At 39.2% G+C, this 27,960-nt stretch overlaps 3 protein-coding genes across 5 annotated transcripts; 2 read left to right on the forward strand and 1 right to left on the reverse strand.

Annotated features, from left to right (window-relative positions):
- Positions 1 to 1,634: 1,634 nt before the first annotated feature.
- Positions 1,635 to 15,640, forward strand: LOC129810174 (protein DDI1 homolog 2). The gene is made up of 3 exons (XM_055860490.1): positions 1,635 to 2,046; positions 2,172 to 3,056; positions 15,066 to 15,640. The coding sequence occupies exons 1-3, from the start codon at positions 1,785 to 1,787 to the stop codon at positions 15,272 to 15,274; spliced, it is 1,356 nt and encodes a 451-aa protein (XP_055716465.1). The 5' UTR covers positions 1,635 to 1,784; the 3' UTR covers positions 15,275 to 15,640.
- On the forward strand, positions 10,514 to 13,636 carry LOC129810173 (uncharacterized). The gene is made up of 4 exons (XM_055860489.1): positions 10,514 to 13,206; positions 13,268 to 13,335; positions 13,405 to 13,465; positions 13,522 to 13,636. The coding sequence occupies exon 1, from the start codon at positions 11,423 to 11,425 to the stop codon at positions 13,040 to 13,042; it is 1,620 nt and encodes a 539-aa protein (XP_055716464.1). The 5' UTR covers positions 10,514 to 11,422; the 3' UTR covers positions 13,043 to 13,206; positions 13,268 to 13,335; positions 13,405 to 13,465; positions 13,522 to 13,636.
- LOC129810170 (apoptosis-inducing factor 3-like) lies at positions 15,638 to 27,824 on the reverse strand. 3 transcript variants are annotated; one of them, XM_055860485.1, is made up of 3 exons: positions 26,961 to 27,824; positions 26,791 to 26,867; positions 15,638 to 17,494 (listed from the first exon to the last, which is right to left on the reverse strand). In XM_055860485.1, the coding sequence occupies exons 2-3, from the start codon at positions 26,846 to 26,848 to the stop codon at positions 15,819 to 15,821; spliced, it is 1,734 nt and encodes a 577-aa protein (XP_055716460.1). In that variant the 5' UTR covers positions 26,849 to 26,867; positions 26,961 to 27,824; the 3' UTR covers positions 15,638 to 15,818. The 3 variants fall into 3 exon arrangements, with proteins under 3 accessions (XP_055716460.1, XP_055716461.1, XP_055716462.1); XM_055860486.1 differs by lacking the exon at positions 26,791 to 26,867 and having other exon boundaries at positions 27,663 to 27,824; XM_055860487.1 differs by lacking the exon at positions 26,791 to 26,867 and having other exon boundaries at positions 26,961 to 27,301.
- Positions 27,825 to 27,960: the final 136 nt, after the last annotated feature.

Raw genomic sequence — 27,960 nt, forward strand, 5'->3', positions numbered from 1 at the left:
ACACCGGAAAAGGTTAAATCTGATGAATACTTTCTTGAAAAGTCCAAATATCACCAAATTTACACGAATCAATAAGTTTTTTAAGCTAAAAATTGACTAAAACTCTGCAAGCGAGAAGACCACACAAGATTCCACCATTCCTCCACGGAGTCGGATATGCTCAAAAACGTTTGAATGCGCATCATTGAAGATTTCTCTCTTCCTGCAGCTGCAGGAATTTGGATTTAGCACAGACATTGAGCTTCAGCAGGTGAACAGGCTAATATTTTCACAAAACAGCTTCTCAAGGACACTTTTATTTTCTTTGACATGAAAAACAACACAAAAGTGAGGTTATGTCAATGATTGTCAAAAACCAGTTGTAAACTGTGTGAGCTTATTGTAGATGTGATTCTTTCATTGCACATTCAGTTTGTGCAAACTTAAAAAATATTTCTACATCAAAGAAATGCAAAATTGTTTAAAAAATACTCGACTGCGGCCTATTTGAGTCAAATCACTTCTTGTTTATCAACTTTAATGTTTGTAAGTTTTACTTTTTAGTGGTAGATTAAATCGGTAGATTACAATAGATGTGAATATGAGGGATAGTATCTAAAATGAAGTTTCCTGGAAATTGTCTGAAAAAGCAATGTCTTCTATGTGCGATCGATGAATGTGAGTCAAGTTTGTGAATTTTTTTCCACCCACAAAAAGTGTCTCTTCAGCCTAAAAGATTTTTACATAAATCTGATCCCTAATAACCCTTCTACCCTCTGTTATAGTAGTTTTTCAGAAAAGTGATATTAATTGTGCACAATCGTCTGAAGTATTGCACAGCAAAATTACAGTTTTGGGCCTGTTTTTATTTTTTGCTTCCTGTGACTAGGAAAAAAGGATTACACTCTCAATTTTTTCAGGAAAGATGGGATTTAAGGCTAGCTATTACAATATATAGCCATATGTGAGATTCATAAAGGAATATGGGAGTAGAGTTGGTAAATTTCAAGAAATTTCATGAATTTCCGCCTAAAGTAGGTGGCAACTGCCATGAAATTTCTGAAATTTTACCATGTCTATATAGGAGAAATATGAAGTGTTTGAAGATAGCGTATGTGCGAACGATCAAAGCCTCCCCCTAATTTTGCTGATAATACAGTAGAGTCTCCTAAATTCGAACGCTCGGGGGGTATTTTTGACATTTCTCACCTCCCAAATTCGAACAATTTTTTCAAAACTAACGAAATTTGTGTGAGATTAAATTGTACTTTGAATCAAATTCCCGTACTTTCTCGCAGGTCTTAGTGGTAACATACTTCCTTTTCATTTTATACGACCATAATGTATGTAAACATTCAGGAAGAAGCACATAAATATGAATTTCATTCACCAAGAATACGAACTTATTAACATAACCTCACAATTGACATTTTGAATCCAAACGTCGTTCGAATTTGAGAGATTCAGATTTGAGAGACTCCACTGTATCTGCTAAGAACGAGCTAAAAACTTAGCAGCTAGTTCGGGTTACCGAGCACCATGAGCGCTGACCAGTAACATTTTCATATATTGCCTCAGCATTAGTTTCATGCTATCTTCCTGAGTTTCTAGCTCAATAATCAGCAGCTTTCAGCGCTGAACTCAGCTAACAGTGTCAGCCGGGATCGACTGCAGCGCCATGTGGTAAAATTGGGAGTTTGAGCGGGAAATCCGCAACGTGGCGCTGCAAACTGCGAACGGGGCAGGAAACATAAATATTCCGTGAATTTTGCTATTTTGTGGCTGTTTTTCTGGTTAAGGACAACATGAAGATCACAGTAACTACTCTGACGGATTATATCTTTGTGCTGGATGTGTCAGAAGACCTGGAATTGGAGAACTTCAAGGCATTCTGTGAGGTTGAATCTGGCTTTCCGGCCTCAGAGATTGTGATTGCTTTCAATGGGAGGCCCCTCCTGGACGACAAGAAGTCCCTGAAGGATCATGGGATAGTCGATGGGGATGCTGTGGTGTTGCAGCATATGCTGCAGGCTCATCAGGAGGGATTCATGCCACAGCAGACGGGAGGTGAGTCAATTTCTGGGGCGAATGTGAGGTTAGGATGATGCTGCGAAAGTGCGAATGCCTTTGTTTGCATCTGCAATGCTCTATTTATAAATCAGGCCACTGACCATTGTCTCCCACCCACGCAGGTCTTCCACAATTGGACTTTAGCACAATTCAAGTGCCAGGGGGATCTGCAGCTGCTCAACGAGGTCCCCTTTCCGTGGCCCCAGAAGATGATCCCAAAGTCGTCCGGGACATGTTTCTCAACAATCCTGACACCCTGGCACTACTCAAGCAGAACAATCCTCGGCTGGCTGATGCTCTGACTTCCGGGAATCTCGAAACATTCGCCAAGGTGCTGCAGGAACAGATTCAGGCCAGAGCTGAGCGTGTTCAGCAACGATACAAAATGCTCCAGGCGGATCCCTTTGATCACGAAGCCCAACGCCTGATAGCCGAGGAGATCCGCCAGAAAAACATCGAGGCAAATATGGAAGCTGCAATGGAGTACAATCCGGAAACATTTGGAACTGTTGTGATGCTCTACATTAATTGCCGCGTCAATGGGGTCCCTGTCAAAGCCTTCATCGATTCCGGAGCCCAGACCACCATCATGAGTGCCGGCTGTGCCGAACGATGCAACATCATGCGCCTGGTGGACACCAGATGGTCAGGAATTGCCAAGGGAGTCGGCGTCCAGAAGATTATCGGGCGAATTCACATGGTTCAGCTTCAGATCGAGAAGGATTTCCTCATAACTAGCTTCTCGGTTCTGGAGGAGCAGCCCATGGATATGCTACTGGGCCTGGACATGCTAAAGAGGCATCAGTGCAACATTGACTTGCAGAGGGGAGTTCTGAAGATCGGAACGACGGGCACGGAGACGCCCTTCCTGGCTGAGAGTGAACTGCCCGACTGTGCAAGGCTCTCGGGCGGAATGGAGGAGGAGTCGAAAGTTATGGCGGAATCGGCCAAGCTTGCTGAGGATCGAGCCATCCAGGAAGCTCTGGAGAGGAGTAGACAAAATTTGCGTGAGTATCTCTTGACATTATTACACTTTTGACATGATGAATCCCTGGCAAACCTTCCTGATCTCATAAGGAAGCTCCTTCCTGACATCCCCCGGATCATTTCTGGGATGTCTGGGATCAGGAACTGGGGCAAAATGGGCAGAATGGCCAGAATCTCCTGGACAAATTAACTCTCCATTGCATTCCTTTTGAAATATTTTGATTACTTGAAGAATTCATGGGAAACCTTCCTGATCTCATCAGGAAGCTCCTTCCTGACATCCCCCGGATCATTTCTGGGACGTCTGGGTTCAGGAACTGGGGTAGAATGAGCAGAATGGGCTGATCCTGGACAAATTGACTTTCCATTGCATTCCTTTTAAATTATTTTGATTACATGAAGAATCACTGGGAAATCTTCCTGATCTCATCAGGAAGCTTCTTCTTGACATCCCCCGGATCATTTCTGGGATGTCTGGGATCAAGAACTGAGGCAGAATGGGCAGAATCTCCTGGACAAATTAACTCTTCCTTGCATTCCTTTTGAAATATTTTGATTACATGAAGAATCTCTGGGAAACCTTCCTGATATCATCAGGAAGCTCTTCCCTGACATCCCCCGGATCATTTCTGGGGCGTCTGGGATCAGGAAATGGGGCAGAATGGGCAGAATCTCCTGGACAAATTACCTTTTCATTGCATTCCTTTTGAAATATTTTGATTACATGAAGAATTCCTGGGAAATCTTCCTGATATCATCAGGAAGCTCTTCCCTGACATCTTCCGGATCATTTCCGGGATGTCTGGGATCAGGAACTGGGACAGAATGGGCAGAATCTCCTGGACAAATTGACTTTGCTTTGCATTCCATTTGAAATATTTTGATTACATGAAGAATCCCTGGGAAACCTTCCTATTCTCATCAGGAATCTCCTTTCTGACATCTCCCGGATCAGTTCAGGGATGTCTGGGATCAGGAACTGGGGCAGGATCGGCAAAATGGGCAGAATCTCCTGGACAAATTGACTTTGCATTGCATTCCTTTTGAAATATTTTGATTACTTGAAGAATCACTGGGAAACCTTCCTGATATCATCAGGAATCTCTTCCCTGACATCCCCCGGATCATTTCTGGGACGTCTGGGGTCAGGGACTGGGGCAGAATGGGCAGAATCTCCTGGACAAATTACCTTTCCATTGCATTCCCTTTGAAATATTTTGATTACATGAAGAATTCCTGGGAAACCTTCCTGATTTCATCAGGAAGCTCCTTATTGACATCTCCCGGATCAGTTCTGGGATGTCTGGGATCAGGAACTGGGGCAGAATGGCCAGAATGGCCAGAATCTCCTGGACAAATTGACTTTCCATTGCATTCCTTTTGGAATATTTTGATTACATGAAGAATCCCTGGGAAACCTTCCTGATCTCATCAGAAAGCTCCTTCTTGATATCCTCCGGATCATTTCTGGGATGTCTGGGATCAGGAACTAGGGCAGAATGGCCAGAATCTCCTGGACAAATTGACCTTACATTGCATTCCTTTTGAAATATTTTGATTACATGAAGAATCCCTGGGAAACCTTCCTGATATCATCAGGAATCTATTCCCTGATATCCCCCGGATCATTTCTGGGATGTCTGGGTTCAGAAACTTGGGCAGAATGGGCAGAATCTCCTGGACAAATTGACTTTGCATTGCATCCTTTTGAAATATATTGATTACAAGAAGAATCCCTGGGAAACCTTCCTGATCTCATCAGGAAGCTTCTTCTTGACATCCTCCGGATCATTTCCGGGATGTCTGGGTTCTGGAACTGGGATAGAATGGCCAGAATCTCCTAGACACTGACAGTACTTTTGCTTTTCTTTTCTTTATTTAATTTGATCTTGTGGTATGGCTAATAGATCCCTTTTGCTAGAGTCATATTGAACTGAAATCTTATTCTTGATATTTTCCTGACCATTTCAATAGAATTCCAGTGATTTAAGTATAATTCCCATTTGCTGATATTGCAAAGAATTACGTAGAACAAGAGAAATAAAGAGAACATTGCAATAAAAAGATAAGAGAAATGAAATGGCAAATGGTCTCAGCTTAGTAGAGTGCTCGAACTCACTATATTAACATTTCACGATAAAAGATAATTTGGACACTTCAAGGTCTTTAAAAATACTAGTTCAGGCAAATCGGTTTAGAAATAGGCCCCCTAAAGTGGTTTAACTTTAATCTTAGAAAATTCGATATCGAAATGTTTTTTCGGAAATAGATGTGCAAGGACGAAATATTCACCTTGATTACTACCAAAACATGTTTGAAAATAAAAATAAAAAATCCAGGAGCCGTTTTCGAAATAAATTAAAAAAACATGGTTTTGGAGGGTAGGACGGGGTGGAGGTAAAAAAAAACCGAAGATAATGTTCACTTTTAGAGGGTGGATCACCGAAGACCAAAAATCGATATCTCTTACCGTTTCACCTCTGCTTTAGCCCGGTAACAAACTTTCGGACAAATAAAAATAAAATATAAGAGAAAGATAAATCAATTACGAGTGCTTTACCGATTTATTACCGATTAAATTCGATGTATAGGCGTATTGAGAATTTCAAGACCTTTTTTTCTGAAGAATTTCAGAAGAAAAATAAAAAAAATATAAGCAAATCGTTTGAAAAAGAGCCTTCCATAATTAGGGTTTACATAATTTCGCGATTTTTTTATTTCGGGATCTCGGGATTTAAGCGTTACACTAATCCCGATTTGTTGATCCTGGGACCCCGAAAATCTAGGTTTTTATGATTCCAGTTTTGGAAATCCCAATATCAAAAAGCATGCGAGTTCCCGGGATTTTCGGGAATCCGGCATTTTCTATGTCCCAGGATTTTCAGGGCTTCGGGATCTTCGGATTCCTGGGATTGTCGGACTCCCGGGATTTTCAATATCCCAGGTTTTTCGAGATCCTGTAATTTTCGATGTCCCGGGGTTTTCGAGATGCCGGGTTTTCCAGTGTTCTGGGTTTTACGGGATTCCTCCGGGATTTTCAGTGTCCCAAGTTTTTTAGGATCCTGGGATCTTTGTGATTCCGGGTTTCTAGAGGTTCCTGGATTTTCAGTGTCTCTGGATTTTCAAGATTCCGTGTTTTGCGGGATCCTGGGATTTTCAGTATCCCAGTATTTTTAGGATCCAGGGATCTTTGTGATTCCGTGTTTTTCGAGATATCGGGATTTTTAATATCCCAAGATTTTCAGGATCCCGGAATCTTTGTAATTCCAGGGTTTTCAGTGTCTCGAGTTTTTCGAGATTCTAGAATTTTCGGAATCCTAAGATTTTCGACGTTTTGGGATCTTTGTGATACCAGAGTTTTTCAGTGTCCTGGGTTTTTTGCGATCCCGGGATCTTTGTGATCCTGGGTTTTTCGAGATCCTGGGATTTTTGGGGTCCTAGGATTTTCGGGATATATGTTTTTTAACGTCCTGGGATCTTTGGGATCCTAAAATTTTCGGTGCCCCGGGTTTTTCGGGATCCCGACTAAATTTTGGTTGAATGGTTAAACGTGTTAAACTTTGACCTTCGAAAATTCGATGTTGAATTTTTTTCGGTTATAGGTATGTACGAACGTTTGTACTCCAGACCGGGGACGAGTTGAAAAAATGCGAGTTATAAAAGAGTTCGAGCAGTGAAAAAAAAGCAAATAATAAAAGAGTAATATTACTCAAAAATATTTCTCTTGTTTTCTCTTCCAGTTTTTTTCTTTGATCCAAGAAATAAAAAATGGAATTGTTGGAAACGCGAGCGCTAACTGGCGGAAATATTTGAAGATTTATTATGTAAGCCCTTCCGGCACATTTGTCAGTCTTTTTGTAGAAAGCGTGGCGTGACGTGCATTTGTGAATTTTCATAGGAAAAGAATTTGCGTAAGTTAGGATATTTCCTCATGTTAAAAATCTATTTAATTTAGTAATATTTATTGGTTAGATTTGGCTGAACTCCTTGGGAGACGATCAAGCTGAGTCCTGAGTCAGGAAAAAGAGTTATATAACTTGGTAGGTTCGATAAACGATTGAAAGAAATTTAAAATGGCGTCAGGATAAAAATTATTAATTGAATTACAGGTTGTAAACTTTCAAAAAGCTTGAGGTTGGTGGAAGCAAACGGAGGCCGTTTGAGATTAAAGTAAGGATTGAATTGTTTGAATTAAAGAAATGAATTGAAGTGTAGATTTATTTTAGGGACCACCAACATTCATTCATTCATTTGTAATCAGCCATTTAGTCATCGCCAAAGTAATCAAGTCCTTGCAGTCCGCCACGGGGAAATTGAGTTAATAAAAATAAATACAGTCCACTATCTCTTGATTTGTTTGACCCAGGGGACTTGGTCCCCAACAAGTGGTCCTTCTCACCGTGGATCAGTGACTGCAACGGACTGCAGAGGATTTGATTGTTCTGTCCGGAAAGGACCGCGATTGTCGCGATTGTGATTCTTGATTTGTGAGGGCTTTCCAGACGAATAGCACGATGCCTCGCAAGAGCCAAAGGGCAACAAAAGGTCGACCTCCAACTCGTTATGGCTTTGATGAGGAGGATAACGACCTTGAACTGACTCTCACTCAGGCTAAGATTGAGAGAACTCGTAAGGAAATGGAGTTTTTGTCATTGCGGGAAAAGGAACTTGAGTTGCGCCAAAGTATGATGAAATCTAAGCGGATGAATTCACCAACAATTCTGGGGGATGTCCAGGGGGATATTCCAAGGACCTCAACACCTTTTTCATCGAATTCACGCAAGAAAGTTGAACTTTTCAACCCTCTGGTTACGAGGGGAAATGTCGTGTCTGATGATGAAGAGGCACCAGTGAATCTGGACGTGATCGTTGACAGGTTTGCAGAGTTCCAGAAGAAACTGATTGACGACGCAGCCCCGAAGAAGGAAGTTCTCACAATGACAAATGATCAGTTCCATTCGGCAATTCAGGAAGCTGTGAAGGCTAAAGAAAGAGAAATTGACACCAAACTTACTGGCTCCAAAGTGAAGCAAAATGCCACTAATGATGTGGACAAACACTCAAAAACGTCATCGGATGTTTTGGAGGTTATGGAGCGTTTTCTTGTACGCCAATCTTTTGGAACAGATGTACAAAAGTTTGATGGGAGTGTGAAGGAATGGCCGTTGTTCCGTGCTTGGTACGAGAACACTACCCAGACGTGTGGATATACGGATGTTGAGAGACTCAACCTGCTTCAGAGGTGTCTCACTGGAGAAGCCAAAGAAACAGTCAGATTTCTTCTCTACTCAGCATCGAATGTGAACAAGGCTTTGTCGTCACTGGAAGAGCGATATGGACAACCTGAACATCTGATTCGCACCATGATTGCACAGGTGAAGGCTTACCCACCTGTAAGAGTAGACAAGCCGGAGAGCTTGGTTGAATTTTCCACTATGATGGTGAACATGGTAGCAGCGATTGAGGAATTCAACCGAATGTGCTACATTGATAATCCCCAGCTGCTGGATGAGCTTGTGCTAAAGCTCCCGATGTCAATGCAGATTTCTTGGTCAGAATTCCAGGTGACCAAGAGCTACGTGACAGTGAAAACCTTGTGTGACTGGATTGCGGTAAAGGCCAGGGCGGCGAATTATCGTGTACAGGTTAGGGACTCAGCGAAAATTGAGCAGAAACCTGTCAAAGGCAAAACCGTGGCAACTGTCAATGAATTGACCGAGCTGAGAGCCGAAATGGCGGCATGCAGCTTTTGCAAGGGAAAACATGCCCCACAAAATTGTGAGACTTTTAAGAAGCTCAAAATAAGCGACAGATGGAAGATTGTGAGAGAAAAGGGAGTTTGTTTCAGATGCTTGAAGCCAAATCATTCTCTCTCAACTTGCAGTGATAACGGAAAATGTCCAAAACCTGGTTGTGGTCAGAAACACCACAATCTTCTCCACAGAGATGACAAGCAGCAAATGTTCTCTCTAGCTCAGAGAGAAGATGAGGAGAAGCTAGATGCTTCAGATTTCCCTACTGAGACTGATCAGGACTCGGATCAGGAAGATGAAATTTCCCCACAGAGGGGAATTGTGATGACTGGAGCCACAGTGGCTCATGCCAATACGAGTAATAAGATTCTCATGAAGATACTTCCGGTGTATGTTACTGGACCGAAAGGTACCTTGAAGGTCTACGCCTTTTTGGATGAGGGCTCCATGCTGACAATGATGAAGGCATCTCTAGCAGAGAAATTGGGGCTTAGTGGACCAAAGTGCCCTCTGACGTGGCAAGGAGCTGGACCGACAGCATGTACTGATCTGACATCGACTGTTGTCAACTGTAGAATCAGAGGTACTCATCCCAAAGCCAAGGAGTATTTAATGCAGAAAGTTAGGACTGTCTGTGAGTTAAGTCTCCCTAGGCAGACAGTGGATATGGAAGCACTGTCACGGGACTGGAAACATATGGCCGATGGTCATTCTGAATCCATGGTGGATGCAGAGCCCGATCTGCTGATAGGGCTGGACAACACTCCCTTGATTGTGTCACGGGAGATTATCCACGGACCGTGGAACGCTCCCTATCTGGCTTTAACTTGGTTAGGCTGGGTAGTAATGGGAAAATTGAATAATCAAACCTCATGTGAGGTAAAGACCTACTCCTACTCTATTGTGGAACGCAAAGATGAGCTGTATGAAATGGTGAAGAATTCCTTTTCCTTGGAGGGCTTTGGTACTGAAGGTCAAGAGAAGGTACTCTCTCGTGAAGATAAGAGAGCTCTTGAAATCATGAAGCGCACCACCCGTAGGACGAGTGATGGGCGTTTCGAGACTGGATTGCTGTGGAAGCAAGGTCATCAACCAATTGTGCCAGAGTCAAGAGATGTAGCTGTCAAGCGCTTGTACACCATGGAGAGGAAACTAGACAGAGATCCGGCATTGGCCGAGGCTTACTGTGCCAAGATAAGTGATCATCTTGAGAAGGGATACTTGATAAAGCTCACAGAAGAAGATAGGATGACTCCTACTGGAAATACTTGGTATCTTCCACACTTTGCGGTTTTTCACCCGGCTAAGGGAAAAATTCGAGTGGTATTTGACTGTGCGGCTAAGTCAGGGAATGTATCACTTAACGATCTGCTGATGAGCGGGCCAGACTTATTGAAATCACTTCCGGCAGTGTTGGAAAACTTCAGAAAGGGTAAATTCGCATTCACTGGAGACATCAAGGAGATGTTTCATAGAGTTTATGTTAGGGCAGAAGATACCAACTATCAAAGAATCCTATGGAGAGGAATGGATAGGAAAAATGAGCCAGAAGAGTACAAGATGAATGTGATGACATTTGGGGCATCTTGTTCTCCCACTCTAGCGTCATATGTGAAGAATCTAAATGCCCAAGAATATGCCGAAGAATTCCCAGAGGCAGTGAAGGGAATACTACACAATACATACTGTGACGATTATCTAGGATGTGCAGATACCATTGAGGAGTCTCGCGGATTGATCAAGGATATTGTTCAGGTTCATAAAGCCGGTGGCTTTGATATAGTGAACTGGACAGCCAATGACAGCAGAATTCTTAATTGTGTGAGTGACACGATGAAAAGTTTGAATGCGAAGGATGAACCTGAAAGAATTCTTGGCTTGTGGTGGGACTCTTCTGAAGATGTCTTCACTTTCAAGACCACATTCCATCGCGTCGCATCTGATATTCTGTCTGGAGAGAAGATACCCACAATGAGAGAAGTATTACGGCTGGTAATGTCAATCTTCGATCCATTGGGATTTTTGGCTATGTTTTCGGTGAAAGGAAAGATGATTCTCCAAGAGATTTGGCGTCAGAAAATTGGATGGGACGACATCATTTATGGTGTGGCTTTGGAGCAGTGGCAAGCATTCATCAAGGAGCTAAAAATGATTGACACAGTGAAGATACCGAGATGTTATTCTCCGAAACTTCCGGAAGCAACTTCAATCCAGCTACACGTCTTTGGAGACGCCAGCGAGAGTGCCTATGCATCAGTTGCATATTTACGGATTGAAAGTGAAAATAGTGTTGAAGTGGCTTTTGTGTGTGCTAGAACTAAAGTTGCTCCATTGAAAGCTACCAGTATCCCAAGACTTGAGTTACAAGCTGCAGTGCTTAGTGCGCGAGTTAGCGTTGCGGTAAAATCATCTTTGGATCTTGAATTTGATCGAGTGGTTTTGTGGACGGATTCCCTAACGGTGATGGGGTGGATCAAAAGTGATTCTCGTAGATACAAGCAGTTTGTTGGACACAGAATAAGTGAAATTGACCAACTGACAGAGATTCATCAATGGAGATGGATTTCGACTACACAGAATCCAGCTGATTTGGCCACGCGTAGAAAGCCGTGTGATTTCAGTGCGTCCTCTAAATGGTTCACTGGGCGCCCTTCCTGAAATTGGAGGAGGAACAATGGCCTCAAGATGATAAAAAACAAAAAGTTGCAGACAATGGAGACATTGAGGTGTTTCAAGTGTTAGTGAACGTTGAAAGGTTTATTGGAAATCGTCTGATTCCAGAGATGAGTCGTTTTTCCCGCTGGAATCGACTTGTCAGAGCGACTGCTCAAGTGAAAAATTGTGCGCAGTTTTGGTTGGAAAAGTGGCGTAAAGCGAAAGAAAATCTAAAAACAAGTGAATTACCCGGACTCAAAGTGAGTGATTTGATAGAAGCAGAAAAAGTGTTGCTTCAGGAAATACAGTCAGTGTACAGAAGAGAAATACAGTGTCTCCAAGAGGGAAAAGTAATTCCCAAAGAAAGTGATTTGTATCATTTGACGCCGTTCATGGATTCTGATGGATTATTGAAAATGAGATCACGTTTGCAAAATAGTGAAGTGCGAGTAAAGTGCCCCATTATTCTTCCGCCGAAGCACGTGGGGACAAAGTTGATTATTAGTGATTTTCATGTTCGGAATCATCACCAAGGACGAGAACAAGTTGTAAACAACGTTCGTGAAAGATTTTATATTCCAAGAGTGAGAGTGGCAGTCAAGAGGGCTTGGCATGAGTGTCAAATTTGCAAAAACAAACGCGCCCAACCTTTGATTCCTGAAATGGCCGTGCTTCCATCCGCAAGAGTTAATGATTCAGTGTATCCCTTTGTAAAGAGTGGAATGGATTATTTTGGACCATTAGAAGTGAAGGTGGGTCGTCGTGTGGAGAAAAGATGGGGAGTAATCTTCACTTGCCTAGCGACTCGTGCTGTGCACTTGGAAGTCGCACACTCCCTGACGACAGACAGTGCCATCATGGCAATTAGACGTTTCATGAATCGACGCGGATCTATAACTGATATGTTCTGTGATAATGGAACAAATCTTCGAGGAGCTGATAACGAATTTCGACGACTTTATGCAGCCGTAGATGAAAAGAAGATTCAGGAAACCTTCTCCGAAAAGCGTGTGGAATTTCACTTTAATCCACCAGCCGCACCACATATGGGCGGTGTTTGGGAAAGACTTGTCCGTTCCGTCAAAGTTGTATTGAAAGAGGTCATGAGGACACGGCATCCCACTGATGAGGAGTTGCACACATTCTTTATTGAAGTGGAGTATATTCTAAATAACCGGCCTTTAACTTATGTGTCGATTGATCCTGATGACGAGACTGCCATCACTCCCAATCATTTCTTGATTGGAAGATCTGGAGAGAACCGACCGATTGGGACCTTTGATGACAGCGATTTGTTCCTCCGCAAAGCATGGAGACGAGCTCAGTATTACGCAGACCATTTTTGGCGTAGATGGATGCGTGAGTACCTTCCCGAGTTGACAAGACGAACTAAGTGGTATTCTACCACTAAAACTATCAAGATTGGAGATGTCGTTGTTGTGTGTGATGAACAGTTACCTCGCAACCAGTGGCCCTTGGGTCGAGTGGAAGAAGTATTTCCTGCCCCTGATGGGAAAATTCGTTCAGCGATGGTAAGAACTCGTTATGGCCTATACAAGAGACCAGTTGCAAAGCTTGCTGTGCTGGACGTGGAGTAGGTGGGTGCAGGAGCACCAGAGGGGAAAATGTTGGAAACGCGAGCGCTAACTGGCGGAAATATTTGAAGATTTATTATGTAAGCCCTTCCGGCACATTTGTCAGTCTTTTTGTAGAAAGCGTGGCGTGACGTGCATTTGTGAATTTTCATAGGAAAAGAATTTGCGTAAGTTAGGATATTTCCTCATGTTAAAAATCTATTTAATTTAGTAATATTTATTGGTTAGATTTGGCTGAACTCCTTGGGAGACGATCAAGCTGAGTCCTGAGTCAGGAAAAAGAGTTATATAACTTGGTAGGTTCGATAAACGATTGAAAGAAATTTAAAATGGCGTCAGGATAAAAATTATTAATTGAATTACAGGTTGTAAACTTTCAAAAAGCTTGAGGTTGGTGGAAGCAAACGGAGGCCGTTTGAGATTAAAGTAAGGATTGAATTGTTTGAATTAAAGAAATGAATTGAAGTGTAGATTTATTTTAGGGACCACCAACATTCATTCATTCATTTGTAATCAGCCATTTAGTCATCGCCAAAGTAATCAAGTCCTTGCAGTCCGCCACGGGGAAATTGAGTTAATAAAAATAAATACAGTCCACTATCTCTTGATTTGTTTGACCCAGGGGACTTGGTCCCCAACAGGAATCGTTTGTAGATATTTAAGATTTTTATAAAATATTCATAATGCAAAAAAAATCAGCTAAATTTTCGAATAATATGGATATATGAGATCAGTTTCGAATTTATGATTTGAAGAAAAAGGGATTTGGAATTGATTAAGATGAAATTCGATTCGAATAATATTAGTTTCGAGGAAAAATCATGACATCAAAGATAATTTTTGATAAATTTAATTAAAATTCCAAAAAAGTGAAAAACGGATTTCCAAGTGTCATAAAAACATATCTTTGAGAAATTGCATAAACACTGATGTGTAAATTTTGGTGTCCGGTGTATTCTTTATGGTGAAAATGAGGTGTACATATGTGGGAAAATTTTGTACGAAGCTGAGCAAACCGGGAGCGGCTTTTTAAAAATCGTCATTAAATTTTAATTGTCCTCTAGAAGCAGATTTAAAAATTTCCAAGGATTTTATAAGGTCGAATTATGAACCTAATTAGAGAATATTCAGACATAGCGGTGGAATAATTTCGGCGTGTGTGGCATTCAGTAGAAAGTCTTGAAACTTGGACGTAATTTTCCGTACGAAGCTGCACAAGTTTCTCTTAGATGTCAGACGGTACATTGTTTTTGCCTGTCGGTTTTATTTTTAATTGTTTAATTTCGGTCTGTGAAAACTGTCTCGTAATTACTGGCCTCTACACACTGGGAGCAATTTCTTTAAGATTGTAAAGAAACTCAGCTAAAAATGCCTTTTTTAAGAAAATTTCCCCTATCCTTGTAGCCAGAAACGTCAGATTTTTTTTAAAGGCAATTTTTGACGGAAATTGCTTCTAGTGTGCAGACACCATAAAGTGTTAAATATTTTACTGCCTCTTTTTTGAGGTTATGCTTATAACCATTTTTTCTAAGCTTCGCTTTGCACCTTCTAAACACTTCGTCAAATAAAAAGAAAACAGTTTGTTTCCCTAGTGGGTAACTTTGTGAAAACGATTTCAATCATAATTTGAAGGTTATGTTCAGACTAACCCCATTTTATTACTTTAACAAGAGGATTAAGCATTGTATCTTCCCGTTTTCCATCTAGAGGAATTTTATTTTCAATAACTGAGCTACAATTGAAAGGACTGATTGAAGAGTTCTTTTTAATTTTAATGAATAATATCCTAACCTCAAACTTTGAAATATTCTGGATATTTGAATTATTTAGGATTATTTCTTAAATTTTATGAATAATCATATTTTAGAATTGTGAAATTCTCAGGTAGAATTTAAAAAATTATACATTTTCTTCGGTAATCTTTTTTTTTGAGGTTAGGATACACATAACCTCAAATTCTAGGAAATGAAAGCATCACTTTTTTCGTCAAATGTCGAACAAACTTTGGTATCTTTTGTATTTACAGCGTCTACAAGTACTTCATCGACTGCATCGGCGACCAGCTCAAATCCTGCCACAAGTATCCAACCAACGGATCAGTTCACGGAGAAGGACGTAGAGGAGCTGATGAGGATGGGATTCGCGCGTGATAAGGTAATTGCTGAATTGAGACAATTTAAAGGTGATCGTAAACAGGCTGTTGCAGCCCTTTTTGCAAAATCGCTCAAGTTTTAGTCCTAAAAGAGGTACTAAGTTCTCTTTTTTTTACTGTAAGAATACTAAACTTTGCGCTACGAATTTCTCACTAGAATCACGAAAAATCTGGGATTTAATAATTCAAATTTTCCATATTTTAAAAACACGTATTTGGGTTTTTACTTTATCTAATATTTTTCTTATTTTAAAATTCTTGGCAAGGGTGAAAATATCATTTTTTTACATAAGGATTTTTGAAGAAGACTAATTGAGAAATAATTTTCTAAATTTTAGAATATAAAATCACTTAGAATTTAAAAGAGGTTTAGCAAAATGATTTGACAACAAAAGAAGGTTTGTCTTTATTTTTTAAATAAAGAATGAAGTGAAAAAAAACAGAAAAAACTTGCAATAATTTATTTAAATTTGTTTTGTAACACATTTAATAATTAACAATACTGCTCGATGGATGTTTGTTCGAGGAAAAAATGAGGAAACAGTAGATTTTTTTATAAATTAGAAATTCCACGGAATATTTACATTAAAAAAAAGATAAAGATTGAGGTTAGAGTGAAATGCATATTCATTGCATCTTCTGACACGTTGAAACGGTGGCTGTCCAGGCGAATGGATCGTTTTCAAGGTCTTCCTTGCGAAGAGTTTTACCTTGCATCTGGAATTCGGCAAATTGCGAGACTACTGGGTCTCGATTGCATGAACAGACGCCAATCACTTTGCCGGATTCGTCAAAGTGATAGGCGACGAATTTGAGGTCGGGTAGGCTGCCAATGACACGAATCTCGTGGGCACGGCCGTAACCGGCGTAACGGAAGGATTTGCCAAAGAGAACGGTCCAGAAATAAGGAACGGCTTTGAGCTGTGTTCGCTTTCCGGCCATATTCTGAGCGGCAATCCTTCCGTGGTACTGTGCTAGGCCATAGTGGCCGATTGTAGCGCGATCTAGGCCAATTGAGTAGACAGGAGCATTGGCAATGTCACCGCCGACGTAAACGTTCTGGACATTGGCCTCGAGGAAGAGGTCCGTGTCGACAGATCCGTCGGGATTCAACTCAACGCCGGAAGTTTTCATGAAGTCCGTGTAGAGAGTTGATCCCGTTCCCATTATACAAATATCCGCCCGGATTATCTGTCCGTCCGCCAGTTGAACAGAACAGAGTTTCCCATCCTGTTCTAGGCATCTATCAATCCCGCTGTTCATGGCAAATTGAACCTTCTTCTCCCGAAACATTTGCATTATCCTAGTTCCGATCTCAGTGCCGAAAATCGGTTCTAAGGGAACTGATCCTCGGCCGACAATTGTCACCTTAGCAACCTTTCCAGCACAGTAGGCTGCAGCTTCTAGCCCAATGAAACTAACTCCTAGTACAACTACGTGCGTCTGATCGGTCATTTGTCCAATGATCTTCTGGGCGTCCGCAAAGTCCCGGATTGTAAAGACATTAGGCAGATCAGATCCAGGACAGTTGTGTTTCCGTGCCTTTGATCCCGTAGCAATGTAGATCTTATCGTACTTGATGATGTAGCCATTGCTACAGGATACCGTTTGATCCTTAGTATCAAGTTTCGTAGCTTCAACTTCCAACATCACCTCGATATCATTCGAATCGTAGAATTCCTGCTGCCTCAGCAGAATTGTCTCCAACTTCGAATCCATAGCCTTGTTCACTTTCACTCGATCGTACGGTAGAACGCTCTCCTTGCTGAGCATCACAATTCTCCCTGTAAATCCTTCCTCTCTCAGCGTCTGAGCACATGTCACTCCCGATGGTCCAGCGCCTACAATCACAAAGGTTTTATTGTTATTCGGATCACGTTTTGCCATCTCCTTGACTCTCTTGTTGGACTCCAGCTCTGAGCGTTTAGCACGGACTTTGACTTGTCCACCTTCCACGGTTACTTGGTAACAAGGCAAGGAATCGAGTCCAGGGAAGTCCTCAATGTCTCCGGTGGTGAGATTGAAGCAGGCTCCGTGCCACTGACATCTCAAACGACCATTGCTGAGGGCCGCACTGGACAAGGGAGCACCGTAGTGAGTGCACTTTGTGCCCAGAGCTGAGAGTTTTCCATTCTGTCGCACCAGGAGAACTTTGCCCGCGTCTGTGAGGTCAAATTGCTTCATCTCATTTTCCTTGATGTCTCCCTCGGAACACACGACTCCTTCCACGAAATCCACGCCTAGGTCACGATCCATACTCGATGATGGGCTGGCTGGTTTTGATTTAGGCTCTGCTGGAGAATCTGCAAAACAATAGGCTTTCATATAGTTTATCCATTTTGAGATATCCTTCAGAGGGAACCCCATCAGTTCTACTGCGATAAAATATTGAAAGCATGAAGGACATGGATTGATTCTGGTAAACTTAATTCCATAAAAGGTTGTTAACACTAGTTTCTCCTCAACTGTTAAACCCCCTTGTTGAATTGATATCATAGATGTCTCTCAGAGCAGCGCCGATTACTCCTAAGAGCGTTGCTAGTGTTAGTTTGTGAGTTACCCCTTCCAGAGAGGTATCGTAGAGAAGATTAGTATTGAGAGTTAGTTCATGTTGGATCATCGAGGCCAAGGCGCTCATCAACGCGATTGCTTTAAGACCTCCTCCCTAAGGGCCTTGACAGACCTGAGGATTAGCCGAGAGACGGCTTAGTGTAATTATATTAGAAATAATGATCAAACTACATTTCCATCATTTTCCACTAAGTCGTCTCTCGGCTTAAGTCGTAAGTGTGTCTAGGGCCTAACAGATTCCCTGACGGATTTAACAAGTTCTAAAAGCTCTTCTTAAGTCATGAGATTACTTTTAGAACTGGGTATAGTAGGCTGAATTCTGAAGCTAAATTCACGAGCGTTAACAGCTAACAGATTCTCCAGAAAAGCTATGCAAGCCATTGTGAGAAGGCGTCGACCTCGAGGCAGACCTAGGACAAGGTGGCTGAATCAAATTCAGAATCTTGCCTTGGAACGCCTTGGGATCGAACCCGAACACCTTCCTGTAGTGGCGGAGGATCGACAAGCGTGGGCTGCTAATTTGTATGTCATGGGCCCGTATTATTGCGGGTATTTTTGCTGATCGACTCATGCTGAAAACGCTGCCATTCTCAGCAAACTGTGCTCGCTGTGTACTTTACTGTCTTAACGGACAAATTGATTACAATCTTAAACTCTTTTTCAGAATTAAGGTAAGTAAGTTACAAAAATGAAGAGTTTCAGAAGTTGTTCTGTTATTGATCATCTTCTGAAACTCAACAGGAAAGAGTTCAAATATAAAGGTAAGTTTTTATACTTTTTAATGGGAGTGTTCTCGAAATGGACATGGCGCACGCGAAAATATTCATTGGATCATGTCTGATCCCAGTACCAGAAACAGCAGATACGAAGCAGTTAAAACTTAGAGCAAAAGAAACCTATCGTTTATGCATTTCCCTATCAAAATAACCTGCTCTTGCTCTTGTAATCCACAGACTAGCCGACTACCAAACCCGGTGGGCTTATTCCCTTTTGGCATCCTTGATGCCACCATATCATCCATGGAGATGGCCTGCCCCTGTGTGTGGTGGTGGAATAACATCACAGCACTACCACTTCCCTCCCTCTTGCACACATTACGGACAATAAGGTTTGCCACCTCTGACTCATGCGGCGATCATGGGGAAGAGAGGGTAAGAACAAAGAGACGGACGAGAGAGTGATTAGTCTCCGATTGATCACCGACCTGAAAGGACGTGTGACGGGTGTGCAGTCCAGAGGGAGTGAGTGGTTGGAAAAGGGGAACGGGTGGCAGGTTGATATCTCGTCCCTGACCCCTTCTGACCCTTTAAATACTATTGCCCTGGACATTAAAGACGTTAATCCCAATCTGAAGTTTACACTCTGAATAACTCATATAAGCCATGTAAGACTGGGAACTTTTGAAGAGTTTTTACGAATTACAGGGAGTTCCGTTTTGAGTAACATTTTCGGGACAGAAAAAAGCCCGTCAATTCACTCCAGTGACACAGAAAAATTGCATATCTTCAGGACAAATCTTTGGGATATGTCACAGAAGCGCTGTGATGTATGCTATTAAAATTTTTCGCCGTTTTTTTACAGTGCCAACAGTTTAAAATAAATTTATTTAAATTAAAATAAAAAATAAATTTCTAATTTAGATAGATACTCAGGATCTATGGGGGACCCTTCCCCCATAGGGCGACCCTAGAACCATTAACATGCTCCTCATTCCCCCTCACCGATATTTTGCATTTTTGGATATGTTTTAGAAATTACTTTGGCGAACTTTTCGTCCTTATACGAAAGTACCGTTGAATCATTCCTAAAAATGGTTTTTCATGGTCAAAGGTTTAAAAGGCTGTAAAAGCATGTTTTTATCATAATAGTATCATGTTTGGGCTCGTAGGAAAGGTCTTGGAATTTCTGATAAGCCTGAACCGGTAATAAACCAACGCATAACGGATAAGTAATTTTTATCAGAAAATCAATTGTATTGCTCCTAAGCTATTTTGGGTGATTTTTTGAGTGATTTAATCTGTTCGATCAATAAATCAGTTGTGAACTATTAAACGGTATACGAAAATATTTTCGAGTTTAAGCATCTAAGTCACGAGTTCGAACACTTCGTAAGGCCTGGAACACTTTGACATCCCTTTCACAAACAATGTTTGTAATATGATCAATTAATGATCAAAATTTATTCTTCTGCACTGTAAATTCTGCCTCTCTATCAAGACTATAAGATCCCCAAATCTTTTGGCCTGATCTGGCTTCATGCTATTATAAGAAAATCATCCTGGAATGCTTCAGCAAGAACAATGCACAATATGTTAGAAAGATGTGCAATCCGTCCTGCACACTGGAAGTTCTTCTGATTGAGAAATACTTTTGAAGTTTGAAGATCGATCCCAGAAAAGAGGCTTAGCCATCTAAAGACTTGGCTAATTCCAAGAGGAAGTGGAAGAAGGCTGTCCACGATCGTGCAGACGGGCTTATCAAATCCCTTATGAAGGGAATTAAGAAGATAGTGCGAAAATTCGGCGAAAAGTCATTGGATTAAACGATTAAACGTATTTCGAAGTTTATCTAAAATTTCAAAAGAAATTTGACATTTTAAAATTAATATTCTTAATGGAAGAATTTGTATCAGCTTCTCAAAGCTGATTAAAAACTTTTACCGCTTTTACATTAAAGATTTATAGTGGAATTTAGGAGTTTATCGGGAATCTTAAAATATATTAAATATTAGACTCAAAATTAAAGATTTATGATCCTGCGTCAAATGCTAATGACGCTAGATCTACAGTAGGAATCATAAGTTTGTTACGGTGCTCATTTCTAGTGAAAGTTTCTTTAAAAAAAAATATTGTAAATATTTTTAAAAGTAAATTTTTGATTCTATTACATTCTATAGTTATTACTCTTTCTAATTATAGGTTTGGAAAAAAATCATTTTAGTTTTCCATTATGAATAAAACTAAATTAAAAAGAAGTAATGTTACATTTCATCGACCAAAAGTTTGTTACGGTGTGCAAAACAATGAAGATAGCGGCCGGGCCAAGAAAAGCTGTCAAATCTAAATTATTGGATTTTGTGTATTAACATTTTCTCATAAACTTATGAGTGTTTTCAAGCATTCTTTTAGTAAAATCAATCTTGCCTCGAAATTTTAGTTTTAGTAGATTTGAAGAATCAGCCTTTAAAAGTCGACTTAAAGATTTAATGCTTGAACATTTATCTCAGAATTAAGGGAGACGAATCTGAATTAAGAAAGTTTTAGAGCTTAAAAATTTAAATTTATATAATAAACTATTTCAAGAATGAAGGGTACTAAAATTAAACGATGTAGCGTGTTTATGACGAATTTGTAAATATCCGCCAATTTTGAGTTGTTTCAAAAATAACTTTAAAGTATTTTGTGGAGTTTGGCAAAGTTCACCCAACCTGTGACCTTTCTTTGCAACAATTTCAACAAGAGCTTTTAGGTAGAAATTGTAAAAGACAGTTGGAAAATAACACAGTCATTGCTTGTCATATGGAAAAGGAAAATGCTGAGGGTTGATGAGGAAAATGCCATATGTGGTCATCGGATAAAAAAAAGTAGCTCACATGGACAGAGAGAGAGTGATTAGATTATTCCAGAACCGCGTGTGACCTTTTCACTCTTCCGCTCACCTGGTAGAGCACTTCCTTCGGCACAACCGGCAAAAAGGGGGACTTTGAGCACAAGAAAAGAGGAGAACCAATTCAAGACACGAAAGTGAAATACACAGAGATTAGATTGACCTCATTATACTCGCCATTCTCCAACTTATTCCACCTGGCCAGGTATTCTCTGTGTGTCCAATGCCAACAATTCACGGACAATATTACATTGGTCATGTTATCTTCGCCCCCTTCTCATGCAAAATCCCCCCATTCTCCCCCTTTTTTTGTGCAAATTCAGACATATATTACACTCATTCCATATGCATGATGAATTTTTCCTCTTGACCATCGACTTTAAATATCAGGTGGCAAGAAAATTGTGTTCTTCGTGCAATTTTTCCATCTCTTGCAAACAATTTTCCATTTTACACACATTACGACTATTCTTCAATATACCAAGAGCTATTTTTTTCTGTACATATAGCTTAAGTAAAAAATTTTTGGGAAGGGGAACGTCTCTGAGGTCTCTGAGCAAAAAAAAATCTAGCATAGTCATTGCTTTAATCTCAAATAGCACGAGATAGAAAAAAAAAGAATAATGAGATCAAGCGTGGAATTATGTTGAAACTGTGTATAAGAGCAATAAATTATGAGTGAAAACAAGCAATTTGAACCTACAAGTCAATGTCGTGCAATGAAAGCAATTAGAAGACTCAACACTGTTTAGGATATTTTTTTAGATATCCTTGAAAACACGCCTTTTTAATTAAACTAAAAAAGAAAACACGAGGAACTATTCAGAACCACCAAATTTTTAAAAGACGAGAACTAGACTGATCACAAAATTATCAAGATAATCTTCAAAAGCAAGTGATTTGTCATGAACTGGATGAACTTCAATTTTCCGAGATAAGGCAGATGACGTTTTTTCCGTTCTTTGATCATCATTTTACTGGGAACGACATTGCCTAATAATCGTTCAGAAAAAAAAATAGATAGAAAAACTAATTATTGAAAGAATCAAAATTAAATTGTTACACAAATCTTTTTTTAATTTTTCTATCCAGCAGAATTAATGGGAAAATTTTACTGCTTAAGATGCAATTGCTTGAATTACTCGTCTAAATTTTACTGAAGTGCTCGATGATTAGAAATTGTAAAAAAAAAATTGTAAAAAGAAGAATTAGGTTCGCCAAATAATAATTTATAGCATTAATTTACCTTTCTTTTTAAAATTATTTTAAGCTAATTCGTATTTGAAGCAAATTTAGCAAATTTGAATTTAATAAGATTCGTATTCTCTGATAAAGATCTTTAATTTAAACTTTTATTTATTTTTTTTTGTTAAATCTAAGTTGAAGCGCAACAAATTTAATAGCACTAAACCTACCAAAACCCGGTCAAATTGACCGGTTTCAAATTAACACATATTTAAATGGTACAATGTTGCAATCAAACTTTATAAATTTCTTAAAATATGCATGTTATATATTTTTCAGTGTATAAATTTTAATTTTTTGTTCTTTTCTGAGACAAATTTGTTGAGTATCATACCCTACCGCGGTTTGTCATTTGACCAAAAAACGAGCAAAAACGTTCGGTAGGTTTAGTGTTAAGCTGACTACAAAATATGGAACTTTAAGTTATCTTTATTAATTATCCTGACGAATTATTTTTAAATTTGAAACCTTTATGCTAAAATTTTAGAAGTGAAAGTACCGCTAATAGCTTCATCAACCTTTAATTCAGAATCGGGAGTACTTAATTTTGACAAAAATTTCTAAACCTAAATTTTTAGGCTTTCTTCATCTCAAATTTAAATGGACAACTTCAAATTAAAAAAAAACATAATTTCGTTTATAATGAATAAGAACAAAGCCTTCGATAAAATGATTGTTTTTGATTAGCAAAGAACTTCAAATTAAACAAAAACCAATTTAGTTCATGCAAAAAGACAAATAAAAATTTTTCATTAGCAGTTTAGTAATTATATCAGTAGAAAAAAAAGTCAAATTAGTTAGCAAAAAAATTTGAATGGTCCGTAATTGCTCCCAATTTTTGTAATTGTTCACAAACCATTGGAACCGGTTCAGTTTTGTCGGAAATTCCAATACCTTTCCAACGACCCCAAACATGACCCCATTCGCTTGATCAATACGCTCTCTAGTGTCTGTCTAATCTTTGACCTTGAAAAACTGTTATTAGAAATGATTCAACGGGATTTTCGTATATGGATGTAATTGTCGCCTGGGTAATCTCTAAAATATATCCAAAAATGAAGAAAATCGCACGACGCGTTTTCGAGCAATCCCAAAAAAAACATGGGGGGCCCCCGAAGGTCCCAAGTTGCTATCTCTTACTGTTTGGCCTCTAGAGCTGGCGACAGTCAGACGAACAGACTTACAGACGGACAAATAGCGTGACGACATTTCTCAGAAATCGTCTGAAACGCGAAGATTTGTTGAGAAAAGTGGTCTCCGGGGGGTGGAAGGTGAAATTTGAGGGGGTGGGGGTTGAAAAAATCGAGGTATTAAGTATACTGCTCTCTCCGTAGAGTTCGAGCAGTAAAATTAGTTATCAGTTGTGAATCGGTTCATAAACGAGAATAGTAGGGGAATGTAGGCATGGTTCGCACAGAGTGAATCTTCAAACGATGCGAATTATTTCTTTGGTTCAAAAATATAGTTCGTAATTTCTTAATGATTTAGAACTTTAGAAACGCCAGGGAAATGAGGGCTAATAGCCCAAACACAACACGCGGAGATGTGTGCCTTGGCCACTAGAAATTCGCCCAGAACCCTCAGCGCTCCACCTAACCTGCGTCTTCACCTCCTGACAATCTAATACGAACTAGAGTCTTATTGTAAATAGTTAATGTAAATCATCTTAATATTTTAATATACGGTATAACTGAAATAGTATTTACTCTTTCAGCACGATTAAATTATTTTCACCAATTCCCGGTCAGGTTTAACCCTTTAGGCGTCTTTTATACCGGGGGATTTCGAAATTTACCCCACTGTGCCATGCACCGGTGAGTCTCGGGAAATTTCCCCTAGTGGTTTATTCCTGAGATACATTTTCTCCACCCTCTATTATAAATTATCCAAGTGTGCTCTAACTAAAATAGATAGTCTGGAAGACTTTCTATTTTTTTTTCGAAACGTTTCGAACGTTAATCACACAGTGTTTTACAATTAAAGAACTTGTTAAAGAGTGGTAAAGTTAATATTTATGCCTGGTGACGAACACTTTATAAGAAGGATGGGACACATATCCTCTATATCACAGCCGTCCTACCACAGGATTTTATTCCAATATTGTTGCTAAATTAAGAAAATATCCTAAGTTTTTATTTTTCTACAAATCAAGTTCTATTTAACTATTTCTTTATTTCTATTTGTATTTAAGGATGTCTATTTTACCGACCATATTCTAATATAGATTAAACGATACATTCAGAAGAGTGATCGATACCTTTTTGACTTTTGATAACTTTGAAAATAGTTCACGAGAAAAACATCTCTTGAAAAACAAAAAAAAAAAAGATTTAAAATCGCTTAAAATGTCAAAATAGTCGAACATAAACAAATTGAGCTTTCGAAGAGGGAGATTTTAAGCGCCAAAAGATAGGCAGAAATGCACCGGTCTAAAGCTCAATGGGAGACTTCTGTGTCAAAATGGCGGTTTCGAAATAAAATCCCCCCGTTTAGATGCTCCCTTAAGGACGATTGGAACACCGGTGTCCCATAAAAAAATAATTTTTCCTGACTACCTAAAGTTAATTTTTTCTTATGTTTACGTAATTGCAAAATACAAGGTTGAACGAATCTAGGGTATTTTTTTTAATTATTTGATTTTAATTATTTTATTTTATTTGTTGTTTTATTTTATTTTTATTTTTATTATTTTATTTTTTAATTTAATTTTAATTATTTTTTATACTTCCAATTTTTTTTTTAAAACAAAACCCTTTTAGGCATAAAAACTACATTACTCATACGTAATATTTTTCATTAGACTAAATATTATTATTCATTGGTATTTCCAGAAAAATTACTAAAAGTTTTGGGCTATTTTTGCCCCTACCGCTCATAGAGATAAAAAATGCATCGATTCATACTATGTTGGATTTTCCAAGATGAGATGTAAGACTATCATTTCTTATGTTCATCAGTTTCATTTTTATTGTTGATTTTCGATCTGTATTAAAGGAAATGTATAACTTTCCTTTAATTCTAGGGCTTAAGGATGGACTTGGCCATAGTAAGTTTGTATCGGTAAAAAACATTCTAAAATTTGAAGTCTTAGAATTAAAGAAAACCTACGAACAGCAAGAGGGATATAACGTCACCTTCATCTATCGTACTTTCAGTTTAAAAGAAATTGAAACATTTCCATTATAAGTAAAATGTATCCTATTAAATTATAGGGTCAAGTTAAAGTTCATTACTCTGTTTCTATAATTTCTTTCTTTAATATTCAATCGATCTATTTATGTATATTACTTCTTCAAATTCTTCATTATGAATTCTTTAATACTTTGTTGTCATAACCGAAAGTTTAGTCCCCAAATTGTCTCTTGTTTTTGGTTTCTTCTATTCCTATTCTCTATTCGTCTTTCAATTGACGGAAATGAATAATTTAAGAGATATTTTGCAATAACTCCTGATAAGAATTAAATTTAGCAAATTACTATGCAATTAATTATGAAATTTACTCGCGTAATCTGCAATCCATTTAGCTTTCAATAGAACACTTTGGAGACTTTGAATGAGATTGAGCAATTTATTCTTATTACATCTTTTGCAAAATCGTTCAAGAATGTAATTACGATGACAAATTCTCTGTTTGGATAAATCCAGCCGCAATTAGTGAATTTCTCAAGGTTTTCAATCTATTTTTTTTGTGTTGGGTATTTCAATGGTGTTTAGAATAATGGGTTTTAGAAAAGGAACCTTGATAATTTCCCCAAAAAAAAAAAGAACTTTCTGGTGATTTTGGCTTATCATCACAACACTTGCATAGTTAGTTCGATATTAAACTTAAGAACCGCACCTTTTTTCCCAGTCACTTCCTCAGGAGGGAAGTTTTAGAAGCACTCCTTAACGAGCTAAAAGCTGAAAGTGCAATTTAGAGCACAAGATACTTGAGAATCACTTACGCGAAATTAACTGGCAATTTCCACTTGGCCAGGCGAACTGATACTGATCAGCGGAGAACTAAAACTAGTATTAGCACAAAAAAACCAACTAAAGAGTTAATATTTTTTTAAGGTGGGGAGATGACGCTTCAAGGTTTCCCCACATGAATCATGATAAATTTCTCAATACACGATTTTACAAGCATAGAGGTTGTTTTATAATTTTTTTTTTATTAAAATGTTATAGGAATTACCAACGTCCTCATCAGCTGTTTTAGTGGAAGAGAAATTTTTGCAATTGATGGAGCCCATTGTGGCAGAATTGGCCAATCTGAAAAGGGTTATTGGGAGTTGGTTAGAACACTAGGCACTTGTTGGTATTAATTCCGTTCTTTTTTTCGTTTAAATGGTTTAAATGCACTACCTAAGTCTTCCGAAATGGATTTCCTGATGAACAGAGATGATTTGCCGAATGAGCCTCTGCAGGTTGGATCTGCTTTTGTTTTTGGGATGTGGGGAATTTGATGTGACCAGAAGATAAAATAAAAAATCGTTACACTTTCTTAGCACTTTGTGAAAAGGCACGACATGGGTATTGTTTGAGTCTAACGGAAAGACTTTGGATAATTGTGTTTAAGAGAACACGCGTTCACTTTTGGCGAGGAATGGAGTGAGAGATTGGACCGGCATTGAGAACTAGGGACGGACAAAAAGACTTGATGGTGATCAGTGCAGAGCTGGAGAGTGACTGACCAGGTCGAGTGGCTATGTGGAGGAATTTCCCATCTCTTTACGCGCCTTACGTCACAATGGTCTTCCCTCCACACCGGCCAAATCTTCTGACCAACAATGTCTGTGCGCCGCAAGGTCATTACACCAACTCGAGTGGGTCACTCTCTCCATCCCTGAATTTAAGATTATTCAGCAGATTTACGTGAACATTATCAACGTAAAAGTGGGGGGCTCTTAATTGTGATTGATATTGCCTCCCCGAAGCTACATAAAACAATTGTGACTCCAAACACGTCCTAACAGATAAGAATTCCCTCTCAGAAAATTCATATCGATTTTTCACTATAACCCGAAGATGGTTTGCGTGTTCAACTTGACCAAACTCCTTAATTACCTCGATATCATTTTGAATTGAGAAGAAGATAGCACTACCACTTTATCAATAAGGCACCAAACAGATAAATGTTTCTTTTAGCAAATTTTCACTTTCTGAACTTTTATTTTAAGTTGAGTTGTGCGTCAATTGTTTCCTTGACAATGTGATTGACGGCACGGAAAATCCACTGAAAACAGCCACGGGCATCCATGGAAGTCCAGATGTGATTCCATTGGAATTTCTTATGGGGAGCTTCAATTGGGGCTTTGTAACGGTCATCAAAAGCAGAAAATAAAGCTAAAATTTGTCTCTTATC

Source organism: Phlebotomus papatasi, chromosome 1, assembly GCF_024763615.1.
Source record: "Phlebotomus papatasi isolate M1 chromosome 1, Ppap_2.1, whole genome shotgun sequence".
NCBI lineage: Eukaryota > Metazoa > Arthropoda > Insecta > Diptera > Psychodidae > Phlebotomus > Phlebotomus papatasi.